This window comes from Labrus bergylta, chromosome 8 (genome assembly GCF_963930695.1).
Source record: "Labrus bergylta chromosome 8, fLabBer1.1, whole genome shotgun sequence".
NCBI lineage: Eukaryota > Metazoa > Chordata > Actinopteri > Labriformes > Labridae > Labrus > Labrus bergylta.
The window spans coordinates 30776390-30800359 of NC_089202.1; the positions used below are offsets into that span (position 1 = coordinate 30776390).

The 23970-nt window shown below is 46.0% G+C and overlaps 1 protein-coding gene across 1 annotated transcript; it reads right to left on the bottom strand.

Annotated features, from left to right (window-relative positions):
• Nucleotides 1–392: 392 nt before the first annotated feature.
• Nucleotides 393–21987, bottom strand: kcnv1 (potassium voltage-gated channel modifier subfamily V member 1). The gene is made up of 4 exons (XM_020657212.3): nucleotides 21500–21987; nucleotides 18353–18675; nucleotides 17402–18066; nucleotides 393–1783 (listed from the first exon to the last, which is right to left on the bottom strand). Exons 2-4 carry the CDS (start codon nucleotides 18649–18651, stop codon nucleotides 1266–1268), a joined length of 1482 nt encoding a protein of 493 aa, XP_020512868.2. The 5' UTR covers nucleotides 18652–18675; nucleotides 21500–21987; the 3' UTR covers nucleotides 393–1265.
• Between the last annotated feature and the right edge of the window lie 1983 nt (nucleotides 21988–23970).

Sequence of the window (23970 nt, forward strand, 5' to 3'; positions counted from 1 at the left end):
CAAAGAATACGTTTATATTCTTTAGTTTGTGATATCTCACTCTCTGATTTAAAATCTACAAACATCATTTAAGAAGCTTCAAAGTGAGAACACCTCCCGGCAGGTCGGAGCGTTTCTTCACACGTTTGTTGTGTCTGATGTTTGCAGAGCGCGCCGTGACCAACGGGACAAAGTTTGTCACTGCCTGACTGAGTCACACGGAGATAACAGAGACTTTACAGAGAGGCTTTCATTCTGACTCCTGCACAACATGTACCGATGCATGAGAGGAGACGAGGCTTGGTTTGTAAATCAAGGTGGTGCCCCGCAGATACAATTCTGCAGGGGATGGAAACATGAAAACTCAGACACTGGATTGTTCACTGTGACAAGAGAAGCTGAGGCTTTAAATTTGTTGTAAACTCAAAGAGCTCGAACCAACAGAATGTTTTTTTATTCATTTAAGGACACTAAATGTTCCTCAGCAAGGAATTATTTTTATTTTATTGACATCGTTTTTAAGGGTCAGAAAATGTAAACATCAAACAATATCAACAAATCCTTTTACATCATGATTTATTTTTTATTTTTAGGTGAGCTAAATATCAAGAGTAGTCTAACATGTCAGGGTTCATAACAGACTATTATCTGCTGGACGGGCCAACAAGTTCAACCAACCGACCAACAGCACCCCTCTACACGTTGAACTTTGGCCCCATCAGGCTGGATGTTCAGCTTTTTGACTTTTCATAATCAATGTACCGTCCTGTCTCTCCATTAAAGGCAAAAAAAACCACCAAAAAAATAAAAAAATAAAAAAAGAACCGCCGTGCTCTGTTATAGTCGACTAATCATTTATGCAGAGAAACCACAAATTAATTTAGCATAATACAGATTATGGGTTTTCTATTACTCATCCATTTGTGACCACGCCTCTCTGCCTGATTCTTCATTGACCAATACACGAGTCAGCATTTGTGACATGGCGACCGCCATCATTGGTCTTCAAACGCCTATAGGTGGCGTCACCGAGACTATGTCCATGTTCTGTACAGTCTGTGAATGAATGCTTAATATTTTATTTTTGTACACACACAGACTCAGTTTGGGCTGGAGACCGCCGCTCGTCCTGTATCCGTTCTTTAGTTTTCTTTACATGAATTCTGTTTTTAAGGTCGTTTTTAGGGGGAGGTACCGAGAGCGAAGACCCATCGTGAGGTACCTCGCCATCATCGTTCTTTTTGGCCAGGGTCCAGGGTCTTTATCCCCCTTTTGGGTTGAGGAGGTCACCACCACAGCTCGTCTCCTCCGCTGCTCCGCGTGCTCGCCCTCTCTCGCCCGTGCAGCTTCAACATCTCCAGCACGCTGCGGGCGTAGGCGTCCCTTAGGTTCACGCCCGCTCCCACGCTGACCCCGCCCACCGAGCCGCGGGCCAGCCTCTTCAGCATCTCGCCGTGCCTCGTGGCCGCCTCCTTCACCTTCAGCGTGAAGTAGCAGGCGGAGAAGCGCTCGTTGATGATGGCGATGGGGAGCGCCAGGATCAGGATCCCCGACAGGATGCAGAGGAAGGCGAGCACCTTTCCCATCGCCGTGTCGGGTCGGATGTCTCCGTAGCCGACCGTGGTCATGGAGGTGGTCGCCCACCACCACGCGACGGGCACGCTGCTGAAGGTGGAGGCGGGAAAGTCATGCTCCAGGGTGAAAACCACAGTGGCGAAGATGGAGATGCCGACGCCGAGGAAGAGGAGCAGCAGGCCGACCTCCTCGTAGCACTGAGTGATGGTCAGACCGAGAGACTTCAGACCTGCAGGAGGAGAGAGAGGGAGAGAGGAGAGAGAGAGAGAGAGAGAGGAGAGAGAGAGAGGAGAGAGGTTTTTGGTTTTCAAAATACCTTTTATTTTACCACTACCTGGAGAAAATTATAACACTGTCACATCATCACTCAGATCAAGAGAAGGAAATAAATAAATAAATAAAAAATAAAACAAGTGCAACAAAAATCACAACATCAACAAAAACAACATTTACTGCATCAAAATGAATAATCAGCTCTCCATCCCCACCCACAGAGCACAAAGCTTCTTCCACAGCCCATACACTATTAAAGTCTTGCACATTGTCCATCATTTGATAATAGGCAAATTCTACCTTCAGTCTGGCCTTCAAAAGTCCCTCCAGAACCAGCACCGGTTCCACACAGCCAGTACCCTGAGCTCGGTTCTTGCGTGTAAGCCAAATGGCCAACTTAGCCGAGCCAGATAAAAAGTTCATCAGTGTATGTACAGTCTTTTTCTTTGCAGAATACTTTGGCCCAAAAACAAACAATGCATAAGAGAAATCCTCCCCGAGAGCTTCAAACAAGCTTTTCATAAGGACAAACAAGAGTGAGAGCCTGGGACACTCAACAAACAGATGAGACAAAGTTTCAGTTAGTGAACAAAACAAACACTCCTCTCCCACCCCTGGATCAATGTGCGCTCTGTATCTGTTCGTGGCTATAACCCCATGCACAACTCTCCACTGGAGATCTGCTGTTCTCTTCTCAACAGGCAGCTTGTACAGGGACCGCCAGCTGCCTTTCGGGGAAACCTCCGGGCCAAAAAACTCGATCCACCTCGACTCTTTCACTCCCGACAGACCACGAAGATGTAGGACCTTAACACAGGACTGATAGAGTGCCTTTTTCCCTGCATCCTGGAACTTTCCCAGAACAGGAGTACTAAAGGACAGCAGTCCACCTCCTCTTTCCTGCCACTCCCCGACATCTGGGGTAACAGACAAAGATGGGAAGCTGTATTCGCCCTCTTCACTCCACTGCTCACACAGATTCTCAATGTTTAGAAATGTCACAAGTTTTACTGGAAGTGCAGCAAAGACTTCCTCCACCACTCTTTCAACCACCCGGCTGGAGGTGATATTGGTCCTTTCTTTGAGGGCGTCCAGGGTCAGTCTTACCAGGTGACCCAGTTTTGTGCAGCCTGCCTCTCTGAAACTGGCCCGGAGACTGGCTGACTGCAAAGTTGGAGTCCTTATGAAATCATTAAAAAATAACGGTTCCTCAAAGATCCACATTCCCAGACTCTCAGTTTTTTCCCTTTTGAATATGTACATTTTCCATGCCTGCATTACAGACATATAAAAGGATGTTAATCCAGTGAGATCCACCTCCTCAAGCTTTAACAGAAAGAGCTGCTTAGTGTACCCCAGCCGTCCAGCTCTCCTCAGCAGCAGTCGAGCGATGTCCATCCAGCTGGGACCACAAGTGAAAAGGAGTCTCTGTGCAGTCTGGAGTCTGAATGAGGCAATTTTTGACTGAATGTCTATAAGTCCATGTCCCCCTTCAGCCACCGGCAGGTAGAGGACTGCCGCCTGGACCCAGTGTTTGCCTGACCAGAAGAAGTCCAGGATGGCCCTTTGAATGTCCTCCACCAGCCCTCTTGGAGGTGTCAAAGCCACAAGTCTGTGCCAGAGAGTCGAGGCAACCAAGTTATTGACCACCAGAACTCTTCCCCTATACGACAACTGGGGTAGCAACCATTTCCATTTAGACAACCGAGCGCACACTTTCTCCCTAACTCCCTCCCAGTTTTTACTTTTAAAGCCCTCGGTACCCAAATAAACCCCCAACACCTTCAACCCCTCCCTCCCCCACTCAAGTCCACCCGGCAGACTGGGCACTGCCTGGTCCCTCCACTCTCCCACCAGTAAGGCACCACTTTTTTCCCAGTTCACCCGTGCAGCTGTTGCCCTTTCATACAGGGACAGGGTGTCCCGCAGACACCGAACGTCCCCCTGATTGGAGATGAAGATGTTTACATCATCAGCATAGGCAGAAATTGTAGGGGGACATTCAATGCTACAGGCCGCGGGCAAAGAAAGCCCGCTGAGCCGGTCCCTCAACCTGCACAGCAAGGGCTCAATAGCCAAGCTGTACAGCTGGCCGGAGATGGGACAACCTTGTCTGATCCCTCGCCGTACAGGGATTGGCCGACTCAACCCCGCCCCCATCTTCACCAAACACTGTGCATCCTGATACAACAAACCAACTAATGACACAAAACCATCCCCAAAACCAAAAGACCTCAGTGCAGAAAACAAATACGAGTGATCCACCCTGTCAAACGCCTTCTCTTGATCCAGAGACACAATGCCAACATTTAGATTATAGATTTTACACACATCAATGACATCTCTGATAAGAAAAACATTATCCATGATTGTCCGGTCTGGAACACAGTAACTCTGGTCTTTATGGACCACACTTCCCAGAACGTCCTTTAGTCTGTTCGATAAAGCTCTGGAGAGGATCTTGTAGTCCGCACAAAGCAAAGCAACCGGCCTCCAGTTTTTTAACAATGCCAGGTCACCTTTCTTGGGGAGCAAGGAAAGAACTGCTCTCTTACAAGAACCAGGAAGAGACCCGGTCCTGCAACACTCCATTAAAACACTATGCAGGTCAGACCCAAGGATATTCCAGAACCTCTTAAAAAAGTCTGTGGACAACCCATCTATTCCAGGTGCTCTTCCTGTTGCCATCTGAGTGACAGCAGCAGTGAGCTCCTCCAGAGACAGCTCCCCTTCCAGAAGAGACCTCTCCTCCACACTGAGCTGAGGGAGACCCTCCAGGAGCTCCCTGCGACACTCCTGGCTGCAACTCTCTGCTCCAAACAGATCCTCATAGAACTGCATGGCGTGACTGCTCATTTCCTTTGGATCAGCTGTTATTCGACCTCCTGGCAGTTTCAGACAAGTCAGCAGCTTTTTTTGAGCCACAGATCTCTCAAGATTGAAAAAGAAAGACGTTGGGGCATCCATGTCTTTGAGTTGAAGGAAACGACTCCGCACAAGAGCTCCCTTCACCCTCTCCTGCAGGAAAGAGCTCAACTCCATACGTTTCTCCTTCAGCAGGGTACCAGTGGTGGGATCCACACTCCCATTTAACCCCTCCTCAAGGTTCTTAATGCTGTCCTCAAGATTTTTAATGACTGTTTTTAATCTAGCAGAAGAGTGTGACGTGTACTGCTGACAAAAAACACGAATCTGAGCTTTACCAACCTCCCACCAAAGCTTCAAAGAATCAAACTCAACTTTTCTTAATTGCCACTGATCCCAAAAACACCCAAAGTTTTTACAGAAAACATTGTCCAGTAGAAGCTTGTTATTAAAATGCCAGAAGGACTTAGCCCTTTCACCTGGTGAAATAATCAGCTCCACACTAACAAAATGGTGATCAGTGAAGCCGACAGGCAGAATATTACAATGAATTAATCTGGGGTTGAGAGTTCTGGAGATGTAAACCCTGTCCAGTCTAGCTGCACACACCCTGTTACTGTTAACCCTGACCCATGTATACTGTCTGGATTGTGGATGTTTCACTCTAAATGTGTCCAACAAATCCAGGTGAGAGATGACAGTGTTTAAAGTCTGGGATGAATGTGGATGTGGCTCCTCTCCTATTCTATCCACGGTGAAATCAAGTGTGCAGTTAAAATCACCACCAAGAATTATCTGATCCTGATTATAGATCAGTAACTCCTTTTGGAGGCGGGTATAGAAAGCTACCCTTTCAGCTCCATTATTTGGAGCATAAATATTAGTGAAGCAGAAAACAGTGTCCTCTATTTCTGCTCTTACAATTAAAAGCCTTCCCTTTACAATTTCAGCACAAGAGACGATCTTTACATTTGCAGATGCTCTAAACAAAATGGCTACTCCTGCACTAAAGTTGGTGCCATGGCTAAGGTAGTTAGAGCCCTCCCACCATAAACCCCAATCTGTCTCATCTGATGGTGTGGTATGAGTCTCTTGTAAAAACAAGATATCAATGTTTTTCTGAGTTGAGATCTCAGAGATAAGGCCCCTTTTCTGTCTGTCTCTCCCACCATTAATGTTAAGAGATCCTATCTTAAGACTCCTCATAGAAAGATCAGAGAGAAAGAACAGACAAGTAGACACAAACAGGGAACAGTAGAAGAAGAAAAACACCTTGTGATGCATGATCATTTCTTTGTCTTCTTCACACTCTTACGTCCAACTTTCCTCAGTGCGGTGATGTGCTTTTTAAGACGGAACCGTTTTTTTGCGTCCAGGAGGTCAAAACCAACCTGTCTTTTCAGTATGCTGACTGACTTTATGAACTTTTCAGTATCACTAAAGTAGTCACTGATTTTTACTGATTTGTTGTACGTTTCATCCATAAATTGATTGATTGACTCTAAAGAATAAAGACCAGAGCCACTATTTGGCAAATCAGCAATGGATGCATTGTCTGACTCATAATCTTCATCCATGTCCTCTCCTTCACATGATGCCTGGCTACAACACACTGTCTTACCTTCCTTCAATGAAACATCTACAACTGCAGAACTTGTGGAATCTTCAGTTTTATCATTATCTACAGTCTGTGATTTTTCTGTAGCCTGAGAGCTGGTCGAAGCCACCTCTACCTCAGCCACGGCCTCAGCACAAGGCGCAGGCGCGGACGCGGCCTCTGCCGCAGGCACGGACGCGGACGCGGCCCCCGCCCCAGGCGCGGACGCGGACGCGGCCCCCGCCCCAGGCACGGGCACGAACGCGGCCCCCGTCCCAGGCACGGACGCGGACGCGGACGCGGCCCCCGCCCCAGGCACGGGCGCGGACGCGGCCTCCGCCCCAAGCGCGGACGCGGACGCGGCCTCCGCCCCAAGCGCGGACGCGGACGCGGCCCCCGCCACATGCGCCACACTAACAGAGCTGCCCGCGTCAGCGGCAGCACTAGCCGCCTCCTGCTGTCTGTGCGGACACGCAAAACGTTTGTGTCCCACATCACCACACTCAAAACACTTCAGTTGTCCCGAGCTCGCATACACCATATAAGAAGCGTCACCGTGTTTCACTCTAAAGGAAACCTCCAGAGTCTGTGTGGGCGAATCCAAAAACATGAACACCTGACGCCGCAAAGATTGAACATGTTTCAGTTTGGGATCTTTACACCCTAGACTCACAGTTTTGAACCCACTCGCAAACTTCCCAAACCTGCGGAGTTCGTTCTCTAACAAGTTGTTAGAAATAAACGGCGGAACACCGGATACGGTGATCCGCGTAGAGGGAACCGACAACGGGGAAACCTGCACAAACAAATCCCTAATGAACACACCACTCTCAATCAGCTGATACACAAGAGGCTCACTCTTCAGAAAAACAACCACAGCCTTGTTCATTCGGGATGCATACAAGAGTTTATCATGGCCTACCTGTTCACCTGCAGCTAACAGAACCTCCTCCAAGGTGACAGTACCGTTCGGAGGGACTATCCGAACTCCCTGTCGGAGAGTCGGAGGTGGCGTCTCAGCAGACGCCATTCCTCCCTCCAACCCCTCCAACGATCTGTCTTACACAGCCAACAACACTCAATACAAATATGAAAACAAACTGACCTGATCGTGCACTTTGAAAACAGTAGAAAGGATAGCAAACAATTCAATCTCCGCGCCACTCGCAACACCACCACCGTCACTCACACTCACACTCACACTCACCGGAAACCGGAAACGGAAACGGAAACAGGAGAGGAGAGGATGAGAGGAGAGGTTTGGTTTTCAAAATACCTTTTATTTTACCACTACCAGGAGAAAATTATAACACTGTCACATCATCACTCAGATCAAGAGAAGGAAATAAATAAATAAATAAAAAATAAAACATAAAACAAAACAAGTGCAACAAAAATCACAACATCAACAAAAACAACATTTACTGCATCAAAAATGAATAATCAGCTCTCCATCCCCACCCACAGAGCACAAAGCTTCTTCCACAGCCCATACACTATTAAAGTCTTGCACATTGTCCATCATTTGATAATAGGCAAATTCTACCTTTAGTCTGGCCTTCAAAAGTCCCTCCAGAACCAGCACCGGTTCCACACAGCCAGTACCCTGAGCTCGGTTCTTGCGTGTAAGCCAAATGGCCAACTTAGCCGAGCCAGATAAAAAGTTCATCAGTGTATGTACAGTCTTTTTCTTTGCAGAATACTTTGGCCCAAAAACAAACACTGCATAAGAGAAATCCTCCCCGAGAGCTTCAAACAAGCTTTTCATAAGGACAAACAAGAGTGAGAGCCTGGGACACTCAACAAACAGATGAGACAAAGTTTCAGTTAGTGAACAAAACAAACACTCCTCTCCCACCCCTGGATCAATGTGCGCTCTGTATCTGTTCGTGGCTATAACCCCATGCACAACTCTCCACTGGAGATCTGCTGTTCTCTTCTCAACAGGCAGCTTGTACAGGGACCGCCAGCTGCCTTTCGGGGAAACCTCCGGGCCAAAAAACTCGATCCACCTCGACTCTTTCACTCCCGACAGACCACGAAGATGTAGGACCTTAACACAGGACTGATAGAGTGCCTTTTTCCCTGCATCCTGGAACTTTCCCAGAACAGGAGTACTAAAGGACAGCAGTCCACCTCCTCTTTCCTGCCACTCCCCGACATCTGGGGTAACAGACAAAGATGGGAAGCTGTATTCGCCCTCTTCACTCCACTGCTCACACAGATTCTCAATATTTAGAAATGTCACAAGTTTTACTGGAAGTGCAGCAAAGACTTCCTCCACCACTCTTTCCACCACCCGGCTGGAGGTGATATTGGTCCTTTCTTTGAGGGCGTCCAGGGTCAGTCTTACCAGGTGACCCAGTTTTGTGCAGCCTGCCTCTCTGAAACTGGCCCGGAGACTGGCTGACTGCAAAGTTGGAGTCCTTATGAAATCATTAAAAAATAACGGTTCCTCAAAGATCCACATTCCCAGACTCTCAGTTTTTTCCCTTTTGAATGTGTACATTTTCCATGCCTGCATTACAGACATATAAAAGGATGTTAATCCAGTGAGATCCACCTCCTCAAGCTTTAACAGAAAGAGCTGCTTAGTGTACCCCAGCCGTCCAGCTCTCCTCAGCAGCAGTCGAGCGATGTCCATCCAGCTGGGACCACAAGTGAAAAGGAGTCTCTGTGCAGTCTGGAGTCTGAATGAGGCAATTTTTGACTGAATGTCTATAAGTCCATGTCCCCCTTCAGCCACCGGCAGGTAGAGGACTGCCGCCTGGACCCAGTGTTTGCCTGACCAGAAGAAGTCCAGGATGGCCCTTTGAATGTCCTCCACCAGCCCTCTTGGAGGTGTCAAAGCCACAAGTCTGTGCCAGAGAGTCGAGGCAACCAAGTTATTGACCACCAGAACTCTTCCCCTATACGACAACTGGGGTAGCAACCATTTCCATTTAGACAACCGAGCGCACACTTTCTCCCTAACTCCCTCCCAGTTTTTACTTTTAAAGCCCTCGGTACCCAAATAAACCCCCAACACCTTCAACCCCTCCCTCCCCCACTCAAGTCCACCCGGCAGACTGGGCACTGCCTGGTCCCTCCACTCTCCCACCAGTAAGGCACCACTTTTTTCCCAGTTCACCCGTGCAGCTGTTGCCCTTTCATACAGGGACAGGGTGTCCCGCAGACACCGAACGTCCCCCTGATTGGAGATGAAGATGTTTACATCATCAGCATAGGCAGAAATTGTAGGGGGACATTCAATGCTACAGGCCGCGGGCAAAGAAAGCCCGCTGAGCCGGTCCCTCAACCTGCACAGCAAGGGCTCAATAGCCAAGCTGTACAGCTGGCCGGAGATGGGACAACCTTGTCTGATCCCTCGCCGTACAGGGATTGGCCGACTCAACCCCGCCCCCATCTTCACCAAACACTGTGCATCCTGATACAACAAACCAACTAATGACACAAAACCATCCCCAAAACCAAAAGACCTCAGTGCAGAAAACAAATACGAGTGATCCACCCTGTCAAACGCCTTCTCTTGATCCAGAGACACAATGCCAACATTTAGATTATAGATTTTACACACATCAATGACATCTCTGATAAGAAAAACATTATCCATGATTGTCCGGTCTGGAACACAGTAACTCTGGTCTTTATGGACCACACTTCCCAGAACGTCCTTTAGTCTGTTCGATAAAGCTCTGGAGAGGATCTTGTAGTCCGCACAAAGCAAAGCAACCGGCCTCCAGTTTTTTAACAATGCCAGGTCACCTTTCTTGGGGAGCAAGGAAAGAACTGCTCTCTTACAAGAACCAGGAAGAGACCCGGTCCTGCAACACTCCATTAAAACACTATGCAGGTCAGACCCAAGAATATTCCAGAACCTCTTAAAAAAGTCTGTGGACAACCCATCTATTCCAGGTGCTCTTCCTGTTGCCATCTGAGTGACAGCAGCAGTGAGCTCCTCCAGAGACAGCTCCCCTTCCAGAAGAGACCTCTCCTCCACACTGAGCTGAGGGAGACCCTCCAGGAGCTCCCTGCGACACTCCTGGCTGCAACTCTCTGCTCCAAACAGATCCTCATAGAACTGCATGGCGTGACTGCTCATTTCCTTTGGATCAGCTGTTATTCGACCTCCTGGCAGTTTCAGACAAGTCAGCAGCTTTTTTTGAGCCACAGATCTCTCAAGATTGAAAAAGAAAGATGTTGGGGCATCCATGTCTTTGAGTTGAAGGAAACGACTCCGCACAAGAGCTCCCTTCACCCTCTCCTGCAGGAAAGAGCTCAACTCCATACGTTTCTCCTTCAGCAGGGTACCAGTGGTGGGATCCACACTCCCATTTAACCCCTCCTCAAGGTTCTTAATGTTGTCCTCAAGATTTTTAATGACTGTTTTTAATCTAGCAGAAGAGTGTGACGTGTACTGCTGACAAAAAACACGAATCTGAGCTTTACCAACCTCCCACCAAAGCTTCAAAGAATCAAACTCAACTTTTCTTAATTGCCACTGATCCCAAAAACACCCAAAGTTTTTACAGAAAACATTGTCCAGTAGAAGCTTGTTATTAAAATGCCAGAAGGACTTAGCCCTTTCACCTGGTGAAATAATCAGCTCCACACTAACAAAATGGTGATCAGTGAAGCCGACAGGCAGAATATTACAATGAATTAATCTGGGGTTGAGAGTTCTGGAGATGTAAACCCTGTCCAGTCTAGCTGCACACACCCTGTTACTGTTAACCCTGACCCATGTATACTGTCTGGATTGTGGATGTTTCACTCTAAATGTGTCCAACAAATCCAGGTGAGAGATGACAGTGTTTAAAGTCTGGGATGAATGTGGATGTGGCTCCTCTCCAATTCTATCCACGGTGAAATCAAGTGTGCAGTTAAAATCACCACCAAGAATGATCTGATCCTGATTATAGATCAGTAACTCCTTTTGGAGGCGGGTATAGAAAGCTACCCTTTCAGCTCCATTATTTGGAGCATAAATATTAGTGAAGCAGAAAACAGTGTCCTCTATTTCTGCTCTTACAATTAAAAGCCTTCCCTTTACAATTTCAGCACAAGAGACGATCTTTACATTTGCAGATGCTCTAAACAAAATGGCTACTCCTGCACTAAGGTTGGTGCCATGGCTAAGGTAGTTAGAGCCCTCCCACCATAAACCCCAATCTGTCTCATCTGATGGTGTGGTATGAGTCTCTTGTAAAAACAAGATATCAATGTTTTTCTGAGTTGAGATCTCAGAGATAAGGCCCCTTTTCTGTCTGTCTCTCCCACCATTAATGTTAAGAGATCCTATCTTAAGACTCTTCATAGAAAGATCAGAGAGAAAAAACAGACAAGTAGACACAAACAGGGAGCAGTAGAAGAAGAAAAACACCTTGTGATGCATGATCATTTCTTTGTCTTCTTCACACTCTTACGTCCAACTTTCCTCAGTGCGGTGATGTGCTTTTTAAGACGGAACCGTTTTTTCGCGTCCAGGAGGTCAAACCCAACCTGTCTTTTCAGTATGCTGACTGACTTTATGAACTTTTCAGTATCACTAAAGTAGTCACTGATTTTTACTGATTTGTTGTACGTTTCATCCATAAATTGATTGATTGACTCTAAAGAATAAAGACCAGAGCCACTATTTGGCAAATCAGCAATGGATGCATTGTCTGACTCATAATCTTCATCCATGTCCTCTCCTTCACATGATGCCTGGCTACAACACACTGTCTTACCTTCCTTCAATGAAACATCTACAACTGCAGAACTTGTGGAATCTTCAATTTTATCATTATCTACAGTCTGTGATTTTTCTGTAGCCTGAGAGCTGGTCGAAGCCACTTCTACCTCAGCCACGGCCTCAGCACAAGGCGCAGGCGCGGACGCGGCCTCTGCCGCAGGCACGGACGCGGACCCCGCCCCAGGCGCGGACGCGGACGCGTCCCCCGCCCCAGGCACGGGCACGAACGCGGCCCCCGTCCCAGGCACGGACGCGGACGCGGACGCGGCCCCAAGCGCGGACGCGGACGCGGCCTCCGCCCCAGGCACGGGCGCGGACGCGGCCTCCGCCACATGCGCCACACTAACAGAGCTGCCCGCGTCAGCGGCAGCACTAGCCGCCTCCTGCTGTCTGTGCGGACACGCAAAACGTTTGTGTCCCACATCACCACACTCAAAACACTTCAGTTGTCCCGAGCTCGCATACACCATATAAGAAGCGTCACCGTGTTTCACTCTAAAGGAAACCTCCAGAGTCTGTGTGGGCGAATCCAAAAACATGAACACCTGACGCCGCAAAGATTGAACATGTTTCAGTTTGGGATCTTTACACCCTAGACTCACAGTTTTGAACCCACTCGCAAACTTCCCAAACCTGCGGAGTTCGTTCTCTAACAAGTTGTTAGAAATAAACGGCGGAACACCGGATACGGTGATCCGCGTAGAGGGAACCGACAACGGGGAAACCTGCACAAACAAATCCCTAATGAACACACCACTCTCAATCAGCTGATACACAAGAGGCTCACTCTTCAGAAAAACAACCACAGCCTTGTTCATTCGGGATGCATACAAGAGTTTATCATGGCCTACCTGTTCACCTGCAGCTAACAGAACCTCCTCCAAGGTGACAGTACCGTTCGGAGGGACTATCCGAACTCCCTGTCGGAGAGTCGGAGGTGGCGTCTCAGCAGACGCCATTCCTCCCTCCAACCCCTCCAACGATCTGTCTTACACAGCCAACAACACTCAATACAAATATGAAAACAAACTGACCTGATCGTGCACTTTGAAAACAGTAGAAAGGATAGCAAACAATTCAATCTCCGCGCCACTCGCAACACCACCACCGTCACTCACACTCACACTCACACTCACCGGAAACCGGAAACGGAAACGGAAACAGGAGAGGAGAGGATGAGAGGAGAGGAGAGGAGAGGAGAGGAGAGAGGAGAGAGAGGAGAGAGAGAGAGAGGGAGAGAGAGAGAGGAGAGAGAGAGAGAGGGAGCGAGGAGAGAGAGAGAGAGACGAGAGAGAGGGAGAGAGGAGAGAGAGAGGGCGAGAGAGAGGGAGAGAGAGGAGAGAGAGAGAGAGAGAGAGAGGAGAGAGAGAGAGGAGAGAGGAGAGAGAGGGAGAGAGAGAGAGAGAGAGAGAGGGAGAGAGAGAGAGAGGAGAGAGAGAGAGGGAGAGAGAGAGGGAGAGAGAGAGAGGGAGAGAGAGAGAGGAGAGAGAGGAGAGAGAGAGAGGGAGAGAGAGAGAGAGAGGAGAGAGAGGGAGAGAGGGAGAGAGGGAGAGAGAGAGAGGTGAGAGAGGAGAGAGAGAGAGAGAGAGAGAGAGGAGAGAGAGAGAGGGAGAGAGAGAGGGAGAGAGAGAGAGGGAGAGAGAGAGAGGAGAGAGAGGAGAGAGAGGGAGAGAGGGAGAGAGGAGAGAGAGGAGAGAGAGGGAGAGAGAGAGAGAGAGGGAGAGAGAGAGGGAGAGAGGAGAGAGAGAGAGAGGGAGAGAGAGAGAGAGAGAGAGAGAGAGAGAGAGAGGGAGAGGAGAGAGAGAGAGAGAGAGAGAGAGAGAGAGAGGGGTAATCACAAGCAACAAATCAGAAGTCAAATCTGTAACCATTGTGACTGTAGCCTCCATATAAGGGCGTTTGCAGTACTGACAGAGCCCAGCTGGTTTCTCCAGTCGGTATTGATATTTGTTTATTTTTCTTTTCATTAAAGTTCCTTGAGGGGGGAGTTCTGCTGGTTACTATTCGTCTGCTTTCAAAGCTTTTGATGCTTTGATTCTTGCAAAGCGGTTCAGCAACAAACTTGAGTCGACTTGAAACACGGAGCTGTGATTGGACGACAATAATGCGTGAAGTTTATGTGAATAAGACATCATGATGTGCATAAAATCTACAATTCAAAAAGTCATTTTTTCAACAGACCAGCCCGATGCACACTTTGATCGAACGCCCTCTGGAATAAATCTCATCCACTCATTGCTCTGCACCGTCAGTGATTGACAGCCCAAGTCTTCTCTCCATGTTTTTTTTTTTGCCTCTGAGTGACTCTGAGGACTGAAGCCGCTCAGTGAGCAGAAATAATGTGCAGCTGAGAGAGGAAACAGCAAGTGTACCCACATGTGAGCTGATGTTCACACCCCACGATGACTGTCATCTTTTTATTCTCCTCCTCTGAGAGGGACGACGTGTCGAGTTTAAAAACTGTAGAATAGTTTTTTTATTTTGCTTTCATTTCAAATGTAGACTTTAAGGTAAAAGTGTAATATCTTCTAAATGAAGAATGTGCAACTTTTTGAGCACCAGCATGAAACCAAAACAAACTTCTGTTTGGCCACACCTCCTCCATACTGAAGCCTCCACTTGTGTTAGCATGCTAATGTTAGCTCGTAGCTTCACATTTCATGTAAACTGACACAGAATGAGCGTGATCTAAAAACTCTTACTAACATCCAAATAATCAGTGAGTATGTTCTTCTTCTTCTCTCTAGTTCTTGACTAAAACAGCTTTTATACACAAGGGGAGGAGCCGGCCGTCCCGTCCATGTAAACACGGCTCTGACAACAACACAGCCAGCGGGACTCGAGCTTCTCCCTAGACAGTCAGGACTCAGAGACACATTTACTCAGGACAGACTTTATGATTTATTTATGATAAAATGTTGCACAGTTTTCCTTTAAGAACTTGTCTGTGTTAAATTAAAAAGTCTGAAGTTTGTCCCTGTGGGCTCCTGTACACCTGAACAGACTTCTTATTAAATGTTTTATTTTAGTTTGGGTGTCTGAGTCTCAGTCTGAGGCCAGAGATATTAAAAAGATGATAATAACATTACACTGTCTATGGTTTTGTAATCTGCTTTTCCCGCAGACAGCTGAGCAGAGACTTAACATCTCGTCTTCATGTCTGCACAACTTCACAGCTGTTAGTGTCACTTTGAATCTGTGTAACATCAGAGCTGCTGCTCTCACAGGTCTGACTTTGTCTATGATCAATAATTAATATTCTGGCCATTATCTTAACAAATATGAAAATTATGGGGCAGATGAACTTTGCTTCCATGAATGATTTTTTGTTTTTTTAGACTTTCCTACTTCAGTTTTTGCCTTCTTTTCCTCGCTCCTCCTCCCTTCATGTTCTCTTTCTTTAGTCATGAGTCCAGGGATCATCACGCTTCCAAAAATCCTCAACATCAAAGAACTCGTACGTCCCCGTCTGACACACAAAAACACACTCATACACATGTAATCACACATCTGCCCCCCCTCACACGCTCTCCGTCTCCCCTCGCTGCGTCTCCTGAAGGAATTCACCAAAACATGAATCAGTATCTTCTTTTTTTAACTCTTCTCTTTTCGTCCTGAAGAAACCTGCGGGCTGTAATCTCACAGCAGCAGCAGCTTCTCACCGAGGAGAATCTCAATTTCTTCTTCTCTCTCCGGCTGTTTGAATCGTGTTCTCAGAGTCTCCTGACGGCCGGGAACATCGAGAGCTTCTTCAGCTGATCCCACCAAACTGCTTCAAAACTTCCTGGAATCCATGTTTAAAGTGTAGTATGGGATTGTTCTTGCTAAGGTCACACACACAAACTGACAGCTGGAAGAGGAGCCTCATGTTCTCTGCTGTGGCGACTCCAGAGTCTGTCGGGGTCCAAACATGAGATCATCACCCTGATGTCGGCAAATGTCCCCACAAGTAAACTTACAGACTGAAAAATCCTCATCTTTTTTCTTTGTTGACTTTCTTTGACAAACTTTGGTTTTCCCAGAACATCACACATGCAACCCTAGAGGGCTGTCAGATGGGGCCCCCTTAGGGAGGTTTCCTACTGTTGATGCGTCTATTTCTTTGCATTAACGATTATTCAAAGGAGACATAAAGGAGGCAAACATGAGCCTCGGTTTTCCTTAAACTTCAAAAATAAAAAATGCATTTCAAACTAAAACCGAGGTCACATTTCATCCTGAAACATGAAGCTCAACATTTTATCTCCATTAGAAAGCCGTATTTATTATTCAGGTTGTCATGTTTGTCTCGCTCGCTGCGTCAGAGCAGATACTCGTCTTTGACCATTTTACAAAGTCAGGTGAGGACACTGAAGAGTTGACTTTGTTGAAGAGTTGAAACATCAACTGTGAAAGCTCATGTCGAGGGTCTGACGGAGCCAGAGTGATGTCGGTGAAGTCTGGAGTTTGGTATTTTGGGTGTCGGTTTCTTGGAAGAATAATCGACTGTATTTGGATGAGCTAGCCCCGCCCAAAAGACCACGCTTTGATCGTTAGTTTTTCCTCATAATGGAGCCATCATTAACTAAATGACCATACGGAAGAAGACTTGAAACTACAGATTGAGACAGTAAACTCATGCTGAGTAAATCAGCTGACAGGAATCATAGACTGCTATGCAATCACACTTTTTTAAAACCATGGACTTGCCTCCTTAAATCTTAAGCTTCTATGTGAACCTCAACAAGCTTAAAGGCAGGGCTGGTAATTTTCTCTAGATCCACTTTTTAATATTTTAGTTGAAATTGTCTTTAGGTCCTGACAGAAATTCATAACTTACATGCCTCCCTGTCTGTTTCTATGGAATCATATTTGTGCCAACAGAATCAAACAAAACTTCTTAAATTGCAAACAAAAAATAAGACTTTGAGAGAGATATAATCTCACTGAAGAAAAAAAAATTACTTGCAATTAAAATATTTGTGTAATCGTGTAAATAATCGGCCTTTTATTTTTCTTATCATCAGTTCTTTTGTTTTCAGTTCCCTCTTTTTCTTTTTCAATGAGCAGACTTTTGCTGACTTTTTGTTTGCGATTCTGGCACAAACCTCTCGAGTGGGTGGGCTTTATGAGGAATGCGTCCCCATTGGCTAATGAGTTTTTTTGAATGACAGCTCAATGCCCCGGACGCTCCAGGAAGTCTTTCTACTGACATATTATATTGCCATATCGATATTTTGTTCCTTCACTACTATTTCAAAAAATGTGCATAAAACACTTTCCTCAGTGAAACCGAGTTATTCCAATCGTACAAAACATCCAAAACAGAACGATAAACACGCAGTGTCGTTATCTCTCACCGTCCCTAAAGGTCGAGCTACAGAGGATTTATTTACCTGTGGAGTGTCGTCCCAGCTTCAGCATGCGGAGCGACCTCAGCAGGCGGAGCACCTGCACCACGCGGCCCACGTTCTCCAGCTCCGTGCTCCCCCCGTGAAGGTTCTCCACCGCCAGCGTCACGTAGAACGGCAGGATGGCGAGCAGGTCGATCACGTTGGGAATGCTCCGACTGAAGCGCCACTTGTCCCTCACGCAGAGGAACCGCAGCGCCAGCTCGCCGGTGAACCACAGCACGCACACATACTCCAAAGCGTCGAACAGCAGCGGGGCAGCGGCGCCGCTCAAACCCACGTCCTCTTCCAGGTCGAGCGAGATCAGCACCATGTTGACGACGGACACGACCACGAAGAACATCGAGAGCGAGCCGAAGGTGCGAGCGGCTCGGGATGACTCCGGTTTTTCCAGCAGGTCCCAAAGGCGCCGTCGGAGAGCCGGGCAGGCGGCGCCGACAAAGTCCTCGTCGTCGACGTCCTCGGCCTCAAACTCTCGCCGTGCGTCGAGCGACTCCTTCTGCTCCTTGCGGCGGTAGTAACGGTCGCGGCAGCAGGACTTGATGCGGAGCTCGTCGATGCCCCAGTACTCGATCTCCTGCAGGAAGGAGACCTCGCACAGCTCCTCCATCACGTGCAGGTGACCCGTCCGGTAGTAGTTCATCACATACCTGCAGGCAAGAGCAAACAAACACAGATGAAGAGGTTTTAAGAACATGTCTTTCAATGAGCTTTAACTCAACACTGTTCAGAGGGGTCCAGCTGTTTCTTCACAGATTCTAAATATAGACAAATATATCCGTTGATTTGCATTCAGATGTTTTGAAGTTAATCTGTTAAAACTAAAGAACATGGTGCACATGGTTCTTTTCCATAATTGGATATTGTGAAAAAATTTGGAATTATTACAACAGGACATCGTGCATGCCTCAGTGAAGAGTAAACAGCACCACCTACTGGAAGGTCTGAGAGCTTCGGTCGAAGAAGAACTCGTTCTCCAGCAGGTCGGCGTCGTCACACAGCTCCAGCGCCGAGTCTCGGCTGCAGCACGCCAGTTTCCCGAGTCGAGTCTCCGGGAAGGATGCCAGCAGCTCCTGAGACAGCTCGTAGCGACTCCCTCCGACGTTGACGATGAAGAAGTCGGTGACGCAGGACGCCGTCGTCTCGCTGAAGAAAACGCTGGAGTCCAGAGACACCGGGGAGGTGCTGCGGCTGTAGAACTCCGCCCCTTCAAGCGAGCTGGAGGGGAGGCTCATGGTGGAGGATGGAGGAGGGAGTATCTGAAGGTGAGAAGTCAAAAAAAGTGTGAAACTATAAACATGGTGTGAAATGCATCTTGCGTAGCAGAGCAGAAATCTCCAGAGCTGGGAAATAAAGCCAAATGCATAAAGCTGCAGTTCCTCCAGTGTCCACAAGAGTCTGTCTCCTGCAGTGAGTCAGTCTCCATAGAGCCCCATGTTAAAATGTCTAACTTTACAGCTGCAGTTCCTCCAGAGTCCACTAGAGTCTGTCTCCTGCAGTGAGTCAGTCTCCATAGAGCTCTATGTTAAAATAAACATGTTTACATCCTGGTACAAAAACACTTTGGGTCTCTAGAGCTCATTTCTCTCTTCAACTGTTCGGGCTGAATGTTTATACAACTCACCTGTTTACATTTTATTAAAGTGTAAAGGGAAGTAGAATTAGGGGGCGTGGCCTCTTTGGGTGACAGGAGGGAGCTGCTAGCTGTCTGCTAGGTGTCCCCTCAGCTAATTCAGTCCCTGACCTTTGACCTCTGGGCCGTGTTTGTGCTGTTGGAGCCTTTTGGAGATTTGTTCCTGTAAATATCAGACTAATAATCTCTCTGTGATGTTTATTAAACTAACAGACCCTCCAACAAGTCTGAGCTCCACCAACCAGATCATTCAAAATGTTGTGTCTGTGCTCACCATGTCTGGCTTGTTAGCTTTAAGTGATTTTGGTTGAATCTGGATTCCCTCGTCGAGCTCTGAGGCTCCACTGACTCTGCAGCTGATGAAGCTGTTGGAGCATGTAGGAGGCGGTCTCTAAGGAGACGATAGGATACAGTACGTCCCTCAGGACCTGATGGAGCGCCATGACTCTGACCATAACTAAACTCAAATTGGACTTGGGACTCAGAGTCCCTACAGTGCTTTAAAAGGAGACGTAAAATCTCAAGGAAAAAACTTGCAAAGTGTTGAATCAGGGTAACAGGGGAAATAAGTGTGAACAGCAGGACTACACATCATAATTTCCCCCACCAGTTCACCCTCCATGAAATCTGAAACTAAATCTACAATTCACTTTGCAGACAGTTTTATCCAAAGCGACGTACATCAGAGAGTAAGAACAACACGAGCAAGGATCTAGAGAGGAGGAGACAACGTCAGGAAGTGCAAACAAACAGATATAAGTCTGATCAGACACATAGGTGCTGACAGGAAGTGACCAGAGGTGCTGACAGGAAGTGACCAGAGGCAGAGCTCAACATCGACAGCTGTTCTTTAGAGTTCTAATCAGCATCAAAACCATCTTAAAAATCATATTCATCATCATCTTTAAGGTCGTAGGTATTCATTAGCTTTTCCTTAAAGGTGCAGAGGGACTCTGCAGATTGAATGGAGTTTGGTAGTTCGTTCCACCACCGGGGGGCGACAGAGGAGAAGAGTCTAGTCAGCGTCTTAGGACCCTGTTGTGAAGGTTGGACGAGCGTAGTGGGGGGGAGGGAGTGTAGACCTGGAGGAGAGAGTTTTAAATCTCTGTGCGCCTTTTCACAGGTCAAGCATTTTAAAAACATTTTCCGTTCTTTTGTTGCGTTTCATCAAAGTTTTCTTGCACAGTTCCTCCTTTCTTTTACAGATGCGATCATCAGAATCTCTTTTTTAACCTATAAGCTTGGTTTACTTTTTAAAACTCTCTGACACACAGAATGGAGCTTATATGTCGAATAAATACATTTTATTCATGTGACATTCTGCATATGAAAGGTCAGCGCTGGAGGAGGTTTGAATATGCATGAATGATTTATTAGTTTATGTGACTGTAATAAACTTAATATGAAATATGTTCCTCTAATCATCCTCCATGAATCTTTTCTGAAGATTCCTGAAGACGTTTCTCTGTTTCCTTTGCAGTTTTTCCTCCTACTGATCGTTCTGGTTTTGTACGGTGTCTCATTTAGTGTCAGACTGACAAACTTTAAATCAGGGATGGGCAACTTTGGTCACAGCAAGAGCCACATTCATTTAATTCTCACTGCCAGAGGGCCAAATTGTAGGATACAAAAATGATTAAAATCAATTATGTCTCAAATTTAACTCAGCATATACCGGTGATCAAATATTATTATGGAAATATATCTGTTTTTTATGATTTCATGGCAGATTTCATCATGTTTTCTTCATGTTTCCAAGTAATTGATATGTAGAAATTGACCTGAGGGCCACATTGAGGGGCCGCCAGTTGCCCTCCCCTGCTTTAAAGCATATGAAGCAATGGCTCAGGATGTGCAAATTTTACAATGACATGAAAACCTCCCTATTAGGGGGACAGTTCTCAATGTCGTTGCACCGCTAAGCGTTCCAATATTCCTGTGAAGACTTACATTTTTGCTGTTGGTGTCATATTATTTTTTAATGGTGATAAATGTTAGTTGGAGGGGCCCCCAGTCAGTGAATTTTACTTTGGGCCCCATCTGACTCTTGAATCACCACTGCCTCCTCACAGACCTGCAGCTTCCATTGGTGTTTTTAAAAAGCTGCTTCAGACCTTTTCTGATAGGCTAATAATACCACATTCAATCTGGTTGTTATCATGTTGTCATTCTTTACAAGTGTTCTTCTTCTGTGTTGTTCTTTTATGATTTTGATTGTTGTTATTTTTATGGTAATATTCTGTAAAGCACTTTGAGACCTCGATCTGTGAAAGGTGCTAAACCAAATACACACATTATTATTATTATTATTATTATTATCATTATTATGAAAAACTCCGTATGTGTGAACCTGCTGGGTCATCATCTATGAGGTCACTTCATGATAAACATCTTTTATTCTGAAAATTCTGTCTCCAGAAAAACAGAGTTTACAACAAGGTGAATCTTACCTGATCTAACTGAAGAGGATCATCATCTTCTCTGTTTGATCATTACTGCTCCACATCTTCAAGATAAATCCCAGATGCATGTTCAATATGTCACAAAAAAACGATCACATGGTGACACAGACAAGGTAAACAAAGTTTCAGTTTTCTGCAGGTATGTGAGCAGGTCCAGCAGCTCGTGCGGTGCAGCCTTGTCTGGCGGTCTGCTGAATGCGGTTCGCGGTGCGGGTTTTAAAACAGACAGGGGATGTATGAGGGGTGATCAGTGCCACACAGGAGGAGGCGGAGACAGAGGGAAAGCTATGACAGGCCACTCCCACTTTAGTGATGTCACTGTATTTCTTTTGATGTCTGTTGATTTAAGACATTAAAAGTTTTGTTTTTATTTTGGGGCTGGAAAAAAAACATGAAAAATCTCAAAGTTTTGGATTTGTTGGAATACAGGCAAGCTGTAAAATGTGGTTAACCTGCTCGCTTAGTTATATGAAGTTTACCGCTCTCAAACATTCTGTTATAATCAAAAAGGTTAAAAATAAAATAAGGATAAATTTGAGTTTTTTATATTTGCACATCTGTCTGATGTAACAGCTGCATGTTCCTTGTTCATTAGTGAAGTGCTGCCATCTAGTGGCTCAAACAAAGAACAACACTGATTTGGGTTTTGCAGAAAAACAAAATTAGTCTCAATAATTAACTGACATGAAATGATGTTTCCTGCTGTGTTTCCTGAGACGACACATGCTGAGATCTTTTTCTGTATCCTGACTCGTCCTCGCAGCCCGCTGACCTCTGAGGTGAACCTGAGCCGCGCCGCACATCTCCAGCAGCAATTACAGCAGCATCCAGACATCTACCTGTCATCCAGGTGTAGCTGCTGCTGCTGCCCCACATCTCATTATCCTCCCACATGTGTCTGAATCCTGAGCCTTCATCTGCTCAGGTCTGCAGCAGTCTGTCTGATAACCAGAGGTGAACGTGAGAGACGGAGTGAGCTGAAAGGAGGTGGACAGTTTGGAAACGTCGTCTTATGGGACACAAAAAAATGTTCAAAATGCAACAAGAATTTTACAAACGCCTTTAGTCAGATTCCAGTGTTTGACACCCGAGCACTAACAAGCCGAAGTTAGTTTGTTGTTTCTCTGTGTCCCAGTTACATCATTTATTCCACACGTTACACTCAAACATGCATGCAGAAGCATCTTCTTCTTTTTCACAGTGATGTTGCAGTGAACGAGGACAAACAAAGGTTGAGCTCACAGGCTCACACTCTGTGCAGCGCATTAGTTTCATATTTTGTTTTGAAACTATGTTAAATTGCATTGTCCCTATTCAAAAAATAAATTCCATTCAATCCAATTAAATATGCACAATCAGTGTTTGTTTTTTAAAATGATCTGCAACTCAAACAACACTTTGCTGTTTTACAGCCTACATTTGCAGTTTGTTTGGATCTGTAGATTCAAAGCCTCAGATTTAAATGTGTTTGCACTTTGCAATAATGTTTATTTGCTTTTCATTATTTGCATATATGTCCATTTCCATCAGGAGAGACAAGTGAATTCAGAAACGTATTCATTTCAATGAATAACATGGAATTGTGACTTGACAGAACTAATTTGGCGCTTGGACTATCGGGTGGTTGAAGTGTTTGGAGATAACAATTCTGAGCGTCGACAGGATAAATCCTCCTCATTGGGTCCAGACCCTGGTGGTGGTGAAGCTGTTGACTTGATGAGACCTGATGGGTGAAGAATTGATGGATGATGATTCTACAAAGACGGGCTATGTTGGGGAGGTGTAGGGGTGCACAAAATTATTTATTTTACACTCTATTATTCCTATAGAGAGACGTCAGAGAGAGAGAGGGCTGCACTTGAAACAGCGCCCGAGCAGTTGGGGGTTTGATGCCTTGCTCAAGGACACCTCAGAAGTTCTCAGGAAGTGAACTGGCCCCTCTCCAGCTACCAGACCAATCTCCAGACTTGAATACGTAGCCCTCCAGTTCCTACAAACTGAGCTTCTGCGGCCCCAATTTTTTTTTCGTTAGTATTATTATTAGTAGTAGTAGATGTAGTATTAGTCTTAGTATTCAATTCAATTCAATTCAAAAAACTTTATTTGTCCCTGGAGGGCAATTCAAAGGCACACAGAGCAATAAATTAACAACAGTGCAAGTAGACGAAACATGTTAACCCTAAATATAAAGTGTCAATTTAAATACAACTTAAAGCTTAAACTTAACTTAAAATACAAAATATAAAAGAGTAGATATAAGTGGACAGTGATCGGACTAACAGATGTAAACAGAACTATGTGCAGTAAACAAGAAATAAATATATATATACAGAGCTATGTGCAAGTAGGCAAATACTAAATGATAAGTTAATAAGGTGCATGGTGAATAATAGAACAACAGAACTAATATAAACAATATAACTGTAAAGGTAAAAATTTGATAAATAAAGTGACCGTAG

Coding starts and splice junctions, on each gene's coding strand:
- kcnv1 (XM_020657212.3), bottom strand. CDS start 18,651: ATGAGCCTCCCCTCCAGCTCGCTTGAAGGGGCGGAGTTCTACAGCCGC. Junction 18,067..18,352: donor CGAAGCTCTCAGACCTTCCA/GTAGGTGGTGCT, acceptor TCTTGCCTGCAG/GTATGTGATGAACTACTACC. Junction 1,784..17,401: donor GCTGGGACGACACTCCACAG/GTAAATAAATCC, acceptor CTCCTCCTGCAG/GTCTGAAGTCTCTCGGTCTG.